The 15,598-nt window shown below is 48.3% G+C and overlaps 1 protein-coding gene across 3 annotated transcripts in view; it reads left to right on the plus strand.

Annotated features, from left to right (window-relative positions):
- Positions 1 to 15,598, plus strand: part of LOC146813651 (phosphofurin acidic cluster sorting protein 2-like) — a 1,059,532-nt gene that overhangs the window by 933,086 nt on the left and 110,848 nt on the right. For all 3 annotated transcript variants that reach the window (XM_085610139.1, XM_085610140.1, XM_085610141.1), the window contains 2 exons: positions 2,367 to 2,409; positions 3,343 to 3,484. In XM_085610139.1, coding sequence (XP_085466265.1) covers positions 2,367 to 2,409; positions 3,343 to 3,484 — 185 coding nt within the window. The remainder of the gene's footprint in view (positions 1 to 2,366; positions 2,410 to 3,342; positions 3,485 to 15,598) is intronic.

The following is a 15,598-nucleotide window of genomic DNA, read 5'->3' on the forward strand; positions in this document are numbered from 1 at the left end:
AATGCACATACCTCACAATATAAATTTAATTCCCTTAGTATCCAAATATCCATTACCAAGTGTATTTGACTAATTTAAAAGCGAGTTATCCAGGCATAGTGCATCTACAGTTTCCAGAAGACTAGTCGTGTATCCTAAAAAGAAATGTATAAATAGGCAACGTGTCAAAGACCACTATTAGTCACAGTGAATTTATATATAAGGTTTTTATGTTTAATATAAAGGGCGATCTTTGAGCGGATATATCTTGCATAGTATTTATCAATGTATATAGAGTATGTCAAATAATGTTCATTGTCTACAAGAATTTCAATGCTCTTTACAAGTGACTTCTACGTAATGGTCATATCTGGACTAGTTAGCATTTAGACTATATGTCTCAAACCCAATGTTCATGGAGTATTTGTTTGTAAAAGGCAAGAGCACATACACAGGCATTAAACCAATAATTATAATATAATTGTGGCACCTATCTTCCCTGTATAAACATTATGCATGTGTAAAAGTTAAAAAATAATTCAACCTATTTAATATTGAAGGTAGGTAACAAGTCCCTGCTGTAGTCATCACTTGGTCCTTCATGGATAACAACACATACTCCCAGGTCTTTTGCCACCAAGGTAGGAGTAGGAGCAGAACCCAAGGTTGCAGGCCACCACCCAGGGGATTAGAAATACTGGGCTGACCCAAACAACAACATTTCTGTCTTGGATGCATTTAGTTGCAGACAGTGGTTCATCCTCCACTCTGCAATAGCTGACATCCCCTTAGTAAAACGTTGATCAACTGACTAAGCGGACTTCCAGTCAAGAGGCAGAATACCTTCACTTAAAGAGGTGTTCACAATCTCAGTCATTGGGGCGGCTAGAAGAGAAGGATTTGGCCGCAGGCCTGGTTGGTTTCAAAGGTTTTCAGATCTCTCAGGTAGAAGCCATGCTTAGTACGGCGAAATCCGTTTCTCCTCTAGATGTGTTGCCAGCTCATAAATTTGCGCTGCTTCCTCCTCTTCTAGCCGCCCCAATGACTGACTGACTCTCAAGGTTCCACATGTCTAGAAACTCAAGTTTCCACACGTCTAGGAGCTCTCAAGTTTCCACACATCTAAAAGCTTTCCAGTTTCCACACATGTAGGAGTTCTCAAGTTTCCACACATTTAGGAGCTCTCATGTATCCACAAGTTTAGGAGCTTTCAAGTTTCCACACATTTAGGAGCTCTCAAGTTTCCACATGTCTAGGAGCTCTCAAGTTTCCACACATCTAATAGCTCTCCAGTTTCCACATTTCTAGAAGATCTCAAGTTTCCACACATCTAAATGTTCTCAAGTTTCCACATGTCTAGGAGCTCTCACATTTTCACACGTGTAGGAGCTCTCCAGTTTCCACATGTCTAGGAGCTCTCAAGTTTCCACACATCTAGAAGATCTCAAGTTTCCACATGTCTAGGAGCGCTCACGTTTTCACATGTGTAGGAGCTCTCAAGTTTCCACACATCTAGAAGCTCTCATGTTTCCACACATCTAGAAGTTCTCACGTTTCCACATGTCTAGTAGCTCTCACGTTTCCACAAGTCTAGTAGCTCTCATGTTTCCACACATCTAGAAGTCCTCAAGTTTCTACACATCTAGAAGTCGTCAAGTTTCTACAAGTCTCGGAGCTCTCACGTTTAGGAGCTCTCACGTTTCTGCACATTTAAGAGTTCTGAAGTTTCCACAGGTCTAGGAGCTCTTTGATGTCCTAGGGCCATGCCTGAGTGATTCATCTATGTCCAGTTTTTTCTTTCGATTATGTACCTTATATCCTACACGTGAAAACCCTAGATGGAACTAAAAATCCTGGACTGGGTGAAATACCCACACGTGAATGTGGGAAATTTTAGAGATATGCCCTGTTTTGGGAGCACCGTGTTTTTTAAACTCCCTGTTTATATACACTAAAAACACATCTTGCCCAGGCGTGTCTGCCTCCCAGGCCTATGAAAGACGGGGAAATGGGCTAAAGTGCTAAGATCAGAAATATTACAAGGTGAGTAACTAACTCCATGAATGAAGAATATGCCCGCTTGGAGTATGCTCACAATCATGTGTACCTGGGGGAGAATATCCCATGTGCTGGAGTGTGAAGTTGGGAAGGGATGCTGATAGATTATAGCTAGCTCATGGCATTTGCACGGTGATAGAATTTAAGAAGAGTGATCTTGTGTACTTTTGTGAAAAGAATATAACACATTTTATAAGACAACATGTTCCAGTTTTAATCCATTAAAACGAGCCAATCTATTGCTACAATGATTCTTTTTTTCTACGTGCAACAATCATTGTTTCTCTCCATCATTTCTTTCTGGTTAATGTTATGTTGTACTTTTTCAGGTAGTGAAGGTGGGAATCGTAGAACAATCGTTCAGTGCTTCAGGTACTTCTGATCAGAGCTGTCTATGTATCTTTGTTGGCGTCTTTTTTGGAACTCATTACACTGAGGGCAGATTTATCATTGTATTACCACTTAACATTTTACGGCACATTCCTGCCTTTACCCTGCACAGGAGCACAATGTGCTGCCTAGCACCAACGCAGGCAACCTTGCTCCATGGTGCACGGGGGCGTGCATTGTTATCAGGATTGTTTTTGTGCAGGAAGGGACACCTTCCTACACAAAAACAAACCCCTGAGGCATTTTCCTCACATAGAAAGAAGAAAAAACGAGGAGAAATGAACATATTTCTCCTCGTTACACCTCATCTGGGGAGCCGTAGCGCTTTTGGCACATTCTCAGGTCTACTACGTGTGGTAAATCTGGGAATACGTAAAAATCCATGGGTTTTGCATGGGAACACCCACTCTCCACCCCTAAATGACTCTTTGGGGTAGAGTAACGCAGCACACCAGTTTTTCCTGCATTACTGTGGATTTATCAAGCCAGTCACGGCCACACAAGGGGGCCTTGGGTGGCTTGATAAATCACATCTTAAGCGTTGCGTCGTTTTTGCACCCCATTGTGTGGTGCAAAAGAGATGCATCCCTTTGATAAATATGACCCTAAATCTCTCGATTGGGGGCAATACTTGTCTTGTATTAAAGTTAAGAGTTTGAGCCTATCATGTAAAATCCATTGCTGACGTCTACACCTGTGTCTCTAGAGACTGTTATTGTGCGAGTGATCTGGAAGATCTAAAGATGGTCCTTGGCTGCACTGGTGAATCAAGTACCAGTGTGTGAGAATGTGTCTCTCTATTGTTGACATGTGTCTTCTGTGTGCCTGGTGTACTCAAGTGTACCATCTCAGGACCCCTCAGCTCTTTGCCTCACACCACTGTCTGTCCCTTTTTTCTCTCGTATTCCCCATTAGTGGACTCTGATGACGCCTCTGTCTACAGTCCATCGCTACTAAGTTCTAACAGTAGCTCAACAGAAAGGTCCGCCTACTCCAAGGAGGCCTTTGGCACGCCACCCCCTTCTCCTTCTGTGAGCAGTGGGCTCTCCTCAGCGGGGTAAGACAGTCTCTTGCTTGACTTTGTATTTCATTTCCTTCTGTTTATTTATTGGTCATTTTTACTTTACCGAAAAGCAGAACAGAAAAAAACTTGAAATAAAAAACCTATTTCTTTTTTGATTCAAAGATGTAATTGTCTGGTGTGCACAGCAACAATCACCGCAAAACTGTTACATGAAATAAAAATGAACCAAAAATGATCTACCTAAAAAACAATTTACATTCAAAATGAAACATTATAATTACATAATCTGATAGAGACCTCTAGCCGCAGATTCCTTACCTTGGAATTTCCCCAGGCGTCAGACTGGATTCGGAATGTTTTTCCTGAGCAGTACCCCTGCTCGCTGGCAGGTGCGTCGATCGACTCTGCGTCCGTCATAGGTTTAGTCTGCCCTGGAAGTGGTGTGCAGTCGGTACCTATATACGTGCCACCCAGGTACGTTGACGTCAGTTCTTTTCTTTCCGCACCAGCCATAGCTGTCTTGAGGTTTTACCTCACAGTGTGTTGAGGATGTCATTGTGCAAGTCTGGATTCTAGCCCTGCAGAGCCTATCACTGCCTGGTTTCAGTGATGGACCTGCACCTCTTCTGTCTCTGGTGTTTGGAGCAAGACCATGGCCCAAAGTTGTGCTTAGCATACCGCCTGTGAGAAAGAGCAAACTATGGACTGGTGTGAGAAGCTGAGTGAAGTCAGTGGTCTGGATACATCTCCAGATGCTGGCATGCTTTCTCCCTCTACTGTGGCTACGGAGGATTAAGCTGCCTATGCAATGGTGGTGAGGAGGGCAACTGAGGTCCTTGATCTTCAGCTATCCTCAGTGGCAGTCAAGACTAACATCTTGAGAGAGGTGCTGCAACCTTGAGTCTCCACGTCTGAACCCCTGCTCCATTCTATGATGCCCTTCCTGACGTCCTTTTGGGTACTTGGTCCAAACCCAGCACATTTTCAGACGCTTTTCATCTTGAGTGGAGTTCAGGCCTCCTGTAAGCCCATACCACTCCTGCCCAGAGTTCTCAAGAAGCTCAAGACTGACCGGGCCCAAGCCATCCTTGTGGCACCGGACTGAGTATGGAGAGTCTGTTATCCCGAGCTACTGAGCATGGCCATAGACCCTCTGATCAGGTTGCCCCTTTAAGAATATCTTCTGTCGCAGCTACAAGGGACGGTTTTTCACCCGAACCTGTCTACTCTCTGCCTTCTTGCTTTGGAGATTTAGCGGTGAAAGTTCCCAGCTTTCGACCTTCCTCTCGAAGTCTGCAATGTCATCTTGGCAGCCTAGAGTCCCTCCACCAAGACAGTATATGCTTGCCGTTGGAAAACATTTATGGCATGGTGTGCAGAATAATCTATTGATTCTCTTTCTGCTCCTCATTCTGAAGTCTTACTCTTCATTCTTTCGCTTGGCCAGTAGGGCAACCTTAAGGGCTCTATCTTCTTGGGGTTGCCTGACCAACCTTGTTTGTCCAAGTCCTCTATTGTACATAGGTTTCTCAAAAGTCTTACTCATCTCTTCCCTCCTTCACCATTTATTGTTCCTCAGTGGGACCTTAATTTAGTTTTGACTTTTTTAACGTGCGTTCCTTTCGAGCCTCTACACAATTGTCCCCTCAGGCTTCTCACATTGAAAACAGCCATCCTTGTGGCACCTACATCTGCCCGCAGAGTGAGTGAGCTGCAGGCCTTATCATCTAAAACGCCTTACCTCTCTGTCTGTCCTGACAAGTTGGTGCTTCACACAAAGGCCTCCTTTCTGCCAAAAGTGGTCACTCCATTTCCTGTAGGCCAATCACCTTGCCTACTTTTTTTGCTCCTCCACATCCCTCTAAAGAAGAGGAGTTACTCTCCCTTCTGGATCCAAAAAGAGCATTGTCATTATACCTTGACCACACACAACAGTTCTGTGTGGACGACCAACTTTTCGTGGGCTATGTTGGTGCGAACAAAGGTTGGGCAGTGCAGAAGCAGACTATCTCTCGATGGGTCTTGCTCTGAATCAAAATCTGCTACGCACTGGCCACAAAGCAACTTTCTGAAGGCTCATTCTATCAGCGCTAAAGCTGCGACCACTGTGTTACCATGCGGTGTTCCAGTCCTGGACATCGTGGGTGGGAGTCTCTGCACACGTTTACCAATCACTACTGCCTCCCACATCCGCAGGGTTGGGCCCTTTGCCCGTTTGGTCCTGCAAGACTTCCTTATTTGAAACTGGGGACGGTATTTCATGGGTATCTACTCTAAGGCAAGGAATCTGCGGCTAGAAGTCTCTATCAGATGAACAAGATACTTACCTTTGTTAACCTCTTATCTGGTAGAGACTATATCTAGCAGCCAATTCCTTAACGACCCGCCATCTTCCCCACTCTGCGAACTGATTTCTAGGGACAAGTATGACCCCTGTCAGAGACCTAGTTTTGACACCCCAGTGGTCAGTGTTCTTCATGGCTTCCCACTTCTGGTGTGAAAAGTCGTGAACAGAAGCGGACTTCAGCGTGTCTGGGTGACTCCTATATAGGTACTGCGACATCACTTCCGGCACGGACGACGACGGACACGGACCTGATCGATGCCACCTCCCGGTGTGCAGGGGCACTGCTCACAAAAAAATCTTACGGATTCAGTCTGATGCCTGGGAAAATGCTACGGTAAGGTATCTGCTGCTGGATATAGTCTCGAGTAGATAAGGCATTACCAAAGGTAAGAACTTGTTCATTATTTATTTGAGAAATAGTTTTTAAATTTAAGAGGAAATTATTTCCTTCTATTATCATCTGTGAATTTTTCCTTCTCCTCCGGTGGTGTGGTGGTGGGCCCTGCTGGGTGATCTCCTTTGGGCTGTCCCACGCTGTCCTCTCAGCCGCTCGGCCTGGTTGAGGGCGGAGGTGTTGGCCCTGGTGGCTGACGTGCTGGGGTGGTGGGGATCGGCCACCGCGTCGGGTGGCGGACGGAGCGGGGACACCAACGCTCCGCCCCCCCCCCCTCCCGTGGCGCACATCCTTCCGGGGGCGCATTTGGGACCCCGCTGGCCTAGGACCGCATTGACTTGGATTGGCACCCTTCCTACACCTCACTGATTACTCTATCTGGCACTATTGTACTGGAGTGCCACGGAGGCGGAGGCCTCCCCTTGCTGCTGGGCCGCCGGCTCCTGGGGTATCTAGCCCCTGGGGCTGCACCGGATGTTCCGTACTGACTCTGCCCCGCCACCTGTTTGCTGCTGCTCCCGCGGCGGAGGCCTGGATCCGGCTGAAGTAGTTGTGAGGGGTGCCCTTTGCTGAGGAGTCCTGCCTGGCCCCGCGGGTGGTAACGAGACACGCCTCACCTCCGTCCTAGTCGGGGACCCGAGGGGGTCGGACCTGGACGCCTGGGCCCGAGCATTTACGGCCCAGGTGTCCGGGGGGGCCCCCTCTCGCGCTCTTGCCCCCGGCAGATCCATCGCCGCCCCGAGATGGGCAGAGGCCGTCCCGTCCAGAATCCGGTCCCTCCCACCCAAACAAAGATGGACCAATTTATCACGTCGGACCGGGACCTGGGAGGCATGCCGCCTGGCACGCTGGGCGCGGCCGGGGGAGATCTCTCCACCATCCTTCAGGCGATAAGCACCTCTCAGGCCTCCGTAGAATCTAAGATCGGTGAGGTGACGGTGGATGTGGCTCTCATTCGCCAGGACCTGCGCAACGCCACAGCGCGCATCACGGAGGCAGAATCCCGGATCTCCACAGCGGAGGACGACATCACCCAGCTTAAGACTCAGGTAGCCCGCCTTCAGACCCAGACCTCGGAGCTACACCGTAGGGCCGAGTACGCTGAAAATAGACACGGAGGAATAACCTGCGCCTCCTGGGGTTTCCTGAGGGAGTGGAGCAGGGCCGTGCCGACACGTTTGTGGAAACCTGGCTGCACTCCTGGATGCCCAAGGACGCCTTGTCACCATGGTTTGCTGTTGAATGGGCTCACCGATCCCTGGCGCCCAAGCTTCCACCTGAGGCCCCTGCCCGACTCATAATCTTGAGGGTCCTCAACTTTCAAGACAGAGACACCATTCTTGGGACGGCCAGGGCACAGGGGGCACTGCATTATCAGAACAGCAAGATAATAGTATTCCCGGACTACACCAGGGAGGTGCAGGCCCAACGTCGGACCTACGATGAGGTCAAGCAGAAGCTTCGCAACATGGGTCTCCGATATGGTCTCCTCTTCCTGGCCCGGCTTAAGGTCATCTTCCAAAATAAGACCCTTTTCTTTGACAGCCCCCAGGCGGCGTGGACCTGGCTCACAGAGGAAAGGCCCCTCCTGCCGCGGCCGGCCTCTTCCCCCACCCAGCGGGCTCCTCAGTAGCCTTGCCGGGCCTTCCCTAAACCCCAGAGGCGCCGGACGAGGTCCCGCAGAAAGACAGACCGCCGTGGGGAGATGTCCTGCTCTCCGGGTGCGGTGTCCCCGCGCCCTTCCTCCCGGGGTTCCAGCACTCCTAGTGTCCAACCTGGTCCCTCGAACAGTCGGCGCCACGCCCTTTCCTACTCTGACCTGTCTAGGAGCCCGTTGCTCTGAGGCACCGGAGAATCTGAGGTCACCTGAACGATAACACACGGCAAGTGCGCTTCTCATAACCGTCGGAGGCGCCCCAAGGGTAATGGTCTTTGAACTTCCCAGGAAGGGGGTGATCTTGTCTCTTCGACACTAATGACTCTAAGAACTATTCCCTCCTTCACTCCATGGAATTAACTTGCATTCTTTGTTGTTTACTTGCCCATTGTGTAGTTGCAGTTGTTCACGATTATCTTATCCGAATAAATGGAGGGGGGTTCTTCTCTGCCATAGTCATGTTCTGCTAATCGTTTTAGCTTAGCGACCAGTCTCTTGTTGTTTAACTTGTTTTCCTTTTCAGGGCGACAGATGCTTCACGTTCAAGTTTAGGGTGGGGGGAAATGGGGGGCAAAGGGCGGGTGTCTCCAGTTTATGTGTTGTTTTTAGCCGCCTCCGGGCCGCTGTTCTCTGTTTCTTTTGGTAGCTCCACACGCAAACATACTGCTAGCACTGACACAAGACTCACCTCCTGCCCAGAAGTCTCGGCCAAGGGAACACGTTCACACCGGACCATACACTGCCTGCGCTTGCACCTCCTCTTCCCTATACCACTCACTACGATGGCGTCTACCCTTTCTAGGGCCCCCCACGTGGTCTCGTGGAATGTCAACGGCCTACTAGACCGCATAAAATGCACCGTTGTCCTTCGAAGTGCCCACCGGTATGAACCGGATATCCTGTTCTTGCAGGAAACACACCTTCTGGGTACACAATGTAATTTTCTTGCCCGGTACGGGTTTGACAGGGTCTGGTACTCTGGGTTCACGAGGGGCTCCCGGGGGGTGGCCATTCTACTCCGGAAAAGGCTGCCCTTCACCCTGACACAAGCCGACACGGACGCACAGGGCCGTTATGTGACCCTGACGGGTAGGATTGAGGGACACCCCATCAATCTCCTATGCACATATATCCCTCCCGCCGTCCTGGTCCCTGCCCTCCACTGCCTCACACTGGTGCTTTCCTCCTTTCCACAAGGCCTGACGGTGATAGGAGGTGACTTCAATGCCGTTTTACAGCCCTCCCGTGACACAACCGGCACTCCATCGGCGGCCCGCCTTGCCTCTCCAAAACGATTATCTGACTGGTCCTCGGCCCTGGGTCTCTGCGAACCTTGGAGGGTGTGGAATCCCCACCAGGTCCAATTTACCCACACATCGGCGGCTCACCACACCCACTCTCGTATCGATCTGTTTCTACTGTCGGCTGTGGACTGTCAATTGATGGCTGGGTCCACAATCTTACCCAGGGGTGTCTCGGACCCCTCACCCGTCTCCCTTCGTCTCGGCAACTCCCCCGGCGTCACCCGGATGGTATGGTGATTGAATGCCTGGTTCCTGCAAGACGCCAAATTCGCAGAGTCCCTCGGGCAGGAACTACGGCAATATTTTTCCACGAATGCTGGCTCAGTTCCCTCGTCGGGCACGTTGTGGGAGGCCAGTAAGGCCGTAATGCGTGAGGTGGCCAGGGGTTTGGTCCACGCGAAACGCCTGGAACAATCTGCCTGACTCACGCAGCTAGTAGCCCAGGCGGCACAGCTGAAGGAGGCCCAGGCTATCAATGACAATGAGGACACCACCCAACAGCTCACCCTGATCCGAAAAGAAATTCACCGGATCTCGATGGAGTCTGCTAAAATACTCTGGCGCTTTTCGGTTACGCGGGTGTATGGTTGGGGGGACAAAAATGGCAAGCTTCTCCACAATTTAGTGTCCTACCCTAGAGCCAACCGCATTATTCCCAAAATTCAGGATGGAACCAGAACTCACCACACCACCTCCGAAGACATCGCCCAGACATTCGCGGGCTACTACGCAACCCTTTATGCAGCCCACACCCCCAGTCCTCACTGGCGGCTCTGCTGACTGAGACCGGGACCCAACTGCCCTGCCTCTCCCGGGCGGACTCCGAGGCTCTGGACCGGCCACTCACCCCGGAAGAGATACACGGGGCTATCTCACTGTTGCACTCCGGCAAAACGCCCGGGCCCGATGGTTACCCCCAAAGAATATTACACGGCCTACCGAGACACGTTGGTTCCACACCTACAGGACCTGTTTAAGCACGTAGTCGAAGTGGGGGCCCTCTCACCAGAGACTGATGTGGCCACCATAGTAGTCCTCCCGAAGACGCAGCCGCCCTCCCTCGTGTGTACGAAATACCTTCCCATCTCCCTTATTAATACTGAAATTAAACTCTTCGCCACCGTGGTGGCCCAACGGCGTGGCCCAACGGCTCCATCCCCACTTACAAGAACTGGTGCATCCCGATCAATGCGGCTTTATGCCCGGCCGGGGGACCTGACACTGCATACGCCGTCTCCACCTTGCCCTTGCGCATCGCCATCTCCTGCACTGCTTTTCCTAGACTTTGAAAAAGCATTTGATACAGTGGATTGGGGTTACCAGGGGGACATGTTTGAGAGGATGGGCTTCGGCCTCCCTTTCCGACGCCTCGTCCAAGTCCTCTACTCTGCCCTCAAGGCGAGGGTCCTCATCAATGCCGTGGTTTCGGAGTCATTCCCGATCCGGAGGGGTACCCGCCAGGGCTGCCCGCTCTCGCCGCTTCTATTTACATTAGTTATGGAGCCCCTGGCCTCCCTCATCCATCAGGACCCCCTCATCCGCGGCTGGGCCTGGGATCCGCACCAGATTGACAAAATTGCCCTGTACGCCGATGACATCCTCCTTTTTCTGGCGGACCCGGAGAGTTCGGGCCCACGATGCCTGGACACCCTATCGGCTTTCGAGGGGGTCTCCGGCCTCAGGCTCAATCCGGCGAAGTCCATCCTGGTTCCCTTGCACTCTTCTCGGGCGTGCTTCGACTGGCAAACGACCATCCCCCTGAGGAGGCAATCCTTCAAATATCTGGGGGTGTGGGTGGCCCTCCTCCCGGAGCTCGAGTGGGCTCTGAATATTACGCCCCTGGTCACTAAAGCCAAGGCGGACCTCAGAAGATGGAAGACCCTTCCCCTTAATCCCCTCGGTAGGAGTGCCCTTTTCAAAATGATGGTCCTCCCCCGCTTCCTATACATCTTGCAAAACGTGACCGTTCATCTCCCAGGTGATTGGTTTCGGGAGCTGGACGGAGTCCTCATCCGATTTTTATGGGGTGGAGGGAGAGCACTTGTGTCTCTAGCACATTGCCGCATACCCCCCTATGACAGAGGAATGGGGGTGACTAATCTCCATCTCTACTATCTGGCCACAAGGGTGATTGTGATCCACGACTGGTTCGCGAGCGGCTGGTCCGACCCGGCGTACCGAGTGGAGCTCCAGACGACGGATTTTGCGCACCTCCAGGCATACCTGTACGGAAGCCCAGTCCCCCGGGATCTCCCCTCATCACTAGAGCGGTGCTCATGGCATGGCGAACCACCCTACTGTACGTTAAATGGGACCGGAAACTCACCAGGCAGATGCCTCTGTGGAGTGGTGCCTGGCTGGAGGAGGTCTCGTCCCTCCAGCACTTCCGTAAATGGGACCACATCGGGATCTCGCAGCTCGGGGACGTTTGGGTGGTGGACCATGTCAGAACGTTTGCAGACCTACAACACCGCCATTCCCTCCATTCCTCCCAATTCTACAAATATTTGCAGTTGAGGCACGCTCTCCAAGTCCACATCCAGGCCCCCACCTCCCTCCCCGAATTTAGTCCCCTGGAGGCCCAAGTGATGATGGGGAACCTGGGCAGAGGGGGGGTGTCCCGGATTTACAGCTCCTTGGTGAACAATGGTCCAGCGTCTTTGGACTCACTTCGGGCCCGGTGGGAGGGGTGGTTGGGCCCCCTGGAAGACGCGGACTGGCACCCAAGACCCTGACGACTTTCTCTCAAGGTTTGTCTAGTCCAACTCTATTACCTCCACACGGCTAGCAGTCCTCTCCAGCGTGCCCACGTTGCACCCACGCCCCAGCCGATTTTTATCACGTGGTATGGCAATGCCCCGCTCTTGCATCGTTTTGGGCAGGGGTGGAGCGCGAGCTTACGCAAGCTCTAAGGTGGGAGGTTCCTCATGACCCGTTACGTCTGATCCTGGGAGTGTTCGACGGCCTTGATGGATCACAGGCCGACAAGCGTCTTTTGGGCACGGCGGTGGCAATGCGTGATATCTCTGCGCTTTGGTCCCAGGCTAGACCACCCTCCGTAAGGGTCTGGAGGCAGGGAGTGGACTGGTGCGGTACCCAAGAGGAGCCCCTCTTCGAGGCCCGAGGCTGCCCAGAAGTCTTTGGCAAAATATGGGGCAAATGGTTTAATTTATCGCCAGTGTGAAAGGTCTAAATGGTAGGGTATGTGCTGAGCAACGGGCAAGGGCAGGGTTTCGCCCACAAGTGTCGTGGGAGTCAAACTCATCCTATTCCGTACAATGTATCTGTATACTGTGTATGTATGCTACCAATGTGTTTTGTTTTTCTTTCTTGTTTTGAAAAATTCAATAAATTTGATTATCCAAAAAAAAAAAAACCCTCAGAACTTTTCTAAAAAAAGCTATTAAAATGACCATGATTATAAAACAATTGCTAGAAACCGTTGAAATTGGACAGTTATGAGTAGTTGTGAAGATTTATGTATTTAATGCACTGCTCATGACTTCACAAATAATATTATTGATGACATCACTGGTCATATTGCTTATCACATCACCGCAATGATGACCTCTCTATGATACATGTTTTGGTGGTTTGCATATGTTTTGTCGTTATATGCTGCTATATACTGCTTTCACAGATTACCACACATTCAGCCAAGCACTAAGCGATTCAGGGCGTATCATGTCTGAAAATATGAGAGTAAGAAATGGAGAAAACTGGGACAAATGAGAGCTTGAAAATCCTCTTGTGAAATTTGAATGGTCTGTGGAGAAAGCCGAAAAGAGTGGTGACCCAGTGCATACGTTGGGAAAGCTTCTGATCTGCTAATGCTGCAGGAAAGAAGTATGATTGGTACATTCTGCAGATTACACAGCAGGGGACGATACGCATCTCCGGCCCATTCGTGCTTTACAATGGGATCACATGAGGAGGGGGGTGAGCGATTTTAGCAAAAAAGTCACCCCTCCTCCCCCCATCTTCCGGATGCAGAAAAGTAGGTGGACCTAAATGGATGTTATGTTGGGATTCAAGGTAAATTGATAATTGTTAATGTATCTCCCCTGCTGAGATTGCAAAAAGGAATCCCAGATAAAATAGGCCCTGTACTTCTGGAAGCGGTCTCACACCTATACATAGTGGAAGGGGATGTCATGGTGATAAAGAAAGCCACTAGAAATAAGGGAAACAAATGGAGATTAGATATATCAAAATTAAAAGAGGCCAAGATAATTTCGGGAGTTTTTAAAGATGACAGGATCAGTGGAATCCTTGAAATGCTATGGGAGGCATAGAAAACAGATCTCAGAGATAGATCACAAAACTTTATTGCCTAGTTAAAAAAAAACAGAGCAAAAAAGTCTTCTTAGATGAAAAGGATATTCTGTAAGGAGAAAAGTATAGAGCAACTTTCTGACAAACGAAAACTTTAAACAACTAGAAACACTCTGACGGAATGCAAAAACGAAACGTAGAATATGATTAAATAATTAAATATTTGATTGAAATTATTTTAACAGCCTTGTAGCATGTTATTTAATTTTCATTAATATTTTAAAAAAAACATCTTTAGTATTTTTTTTTAACGTTTAATAAACTTTTTACATTTTCCGAATACTTCCTGGAGCAAGATCTCTGATCTCCATCATATCGAGCAGGTGACCATCCAACAATGAATCGGCGGTCCTACCTTCCCTATTATGATAGAATCGCCATGCAGGCGGACGTAAAGTGCTCTTTTCTACTGCTGCCTGTTCTGTGGCCGCAATACAAGCTGCAGTAGAAAAAGGCACTTTGTGCATATCCATGCATGGCACACCATCCATGGATGTGTGGGGGGGGCACTACATGTGCCCCCAGAGCCACTTAACAGTGGCCTGAGAGGGACGGGGCCCTGCTTGAGGCCTCCAAAGTCCCTATCTGTTGGGCTTTTCATGGTGGTGGGACCGCCATGAACAAGCAGTTGAAAGGGATAGTCTAATACTGCCTCCATTGTAGGGTTAGGAATCCGACAACTGTCGCAACGGGATCTTTGATCCTGTCAGAGGTGGCGGTCCTACCCCGACCTATGCGGTCCAACCGGCTGCATTGGAATGCAGCGGTCGGATCGATGCCCTGTGGCGAACCGCCTGCTATCATTATGAGGGCCTAAATATTTCATTAAATTTAATGAATTATGAAATTGCAATTCATTTTTTAAGATTTATTCAAAAATCCCATCTAAAGTAAAATATTTGCTTTTACTTACTATTTATTAGAAATTATCAAATGTTATATATAGAATTAGTTTAAAATAATTGTATTATTGATTTCAAAATGGAAAGTTTCACTTTTAAATGTATAAAGGTATTAAAATAGTTTAGCAAAAAATATCTATTGTTATTTATAAATAACTTTTTATCATTACATTTATATATATATTTTAAAAGTTTAAATAAATTAGCTCATTTTCCCATTATTTGCTATGGTTTTTTTATTTTAAGTTCCTGCCTCCATTATTTATTATGGGAAGATGTGGCAGTATCAGTCGTAGGCCATGTGTGGTGCTGGAATTACTCTTAGGGCCATTTTGTCTGTAGTGCCTTATCACTTATACATTTAGCTCCACCCCCTGTTTATTTACATTCAGAAATGTTGAAAGGCCAGAAGTAGTACATTTACTACAAAATGTAAGAGTAAAATCACAGGTGTAGATTTGCTTTTGTGCAAGTTTAGCTTAATGAGTAGGCCCTGTTTGTCAGTCAATTTCTTTATTCGATCAATTCAAAATGATCATAAAAGCACAAATAAAACTAGTTCAAAAATCATTCTCAGTAGGAACAAGAATTAATCCATAATTCATCAGCAATTAAGAGATAAAAGAAGAAAAATCCAACTATATTGATGTATTTCCTCATAAAACAAAGCTAATATTACCCTATAAAACCACATATAATGTGCAAATAATTAGCAAATGGCCAACCCAGGAATTAAAACTGTCTCCCTCTTCCTTTTTCTCATGCAGGCCTATAAGAACGAAGCTACCAATAAACATACCAAAGGATCAGATAAACTTTAAAAAAAATATAATGCCACCCGGCATTGATTAAAATTCATTTGCTTAAAATTGGTTTAAGATAGTCGTTCCTTTCCTTCCTATAGTGCCTGCAAGAAAAGACTAAATGTAATTCAGTTTGTTTTGACAAATTGTCACATGGGCACAGAGTTAGGTCTGCGTGATTATAGGTTTTATCCAGATAGCCTAACATAATTGGAATCATGTTCAACCGAAACCTCAGTAGTATAAATCTATGTTGTGGACTGGTGACATTTGCTAGGTAGAGAAACCCTCTCTCTGTCAAAGGTGGATTTAAACAATAGGTTACAACTACCTTTTTTTCTTTATGCTGTTCTCTTTGCTCATAATCCGCCATTTTCAAAAACATACTTTTAACCTTTTATTTTG

This window comes from Triturus cristatus, chromosome 6, assembly GCF_964204655.1.
Source record: "Triturus cristatus chromosome 6, aTriCri1.1, whole genome shotgun sequence".
Lineage (NCBI taxonomy): Eukaryota > Metazoa > Chordata > Amphibia > Caudata > Salamandridae > Triturus > Triturus cristatus.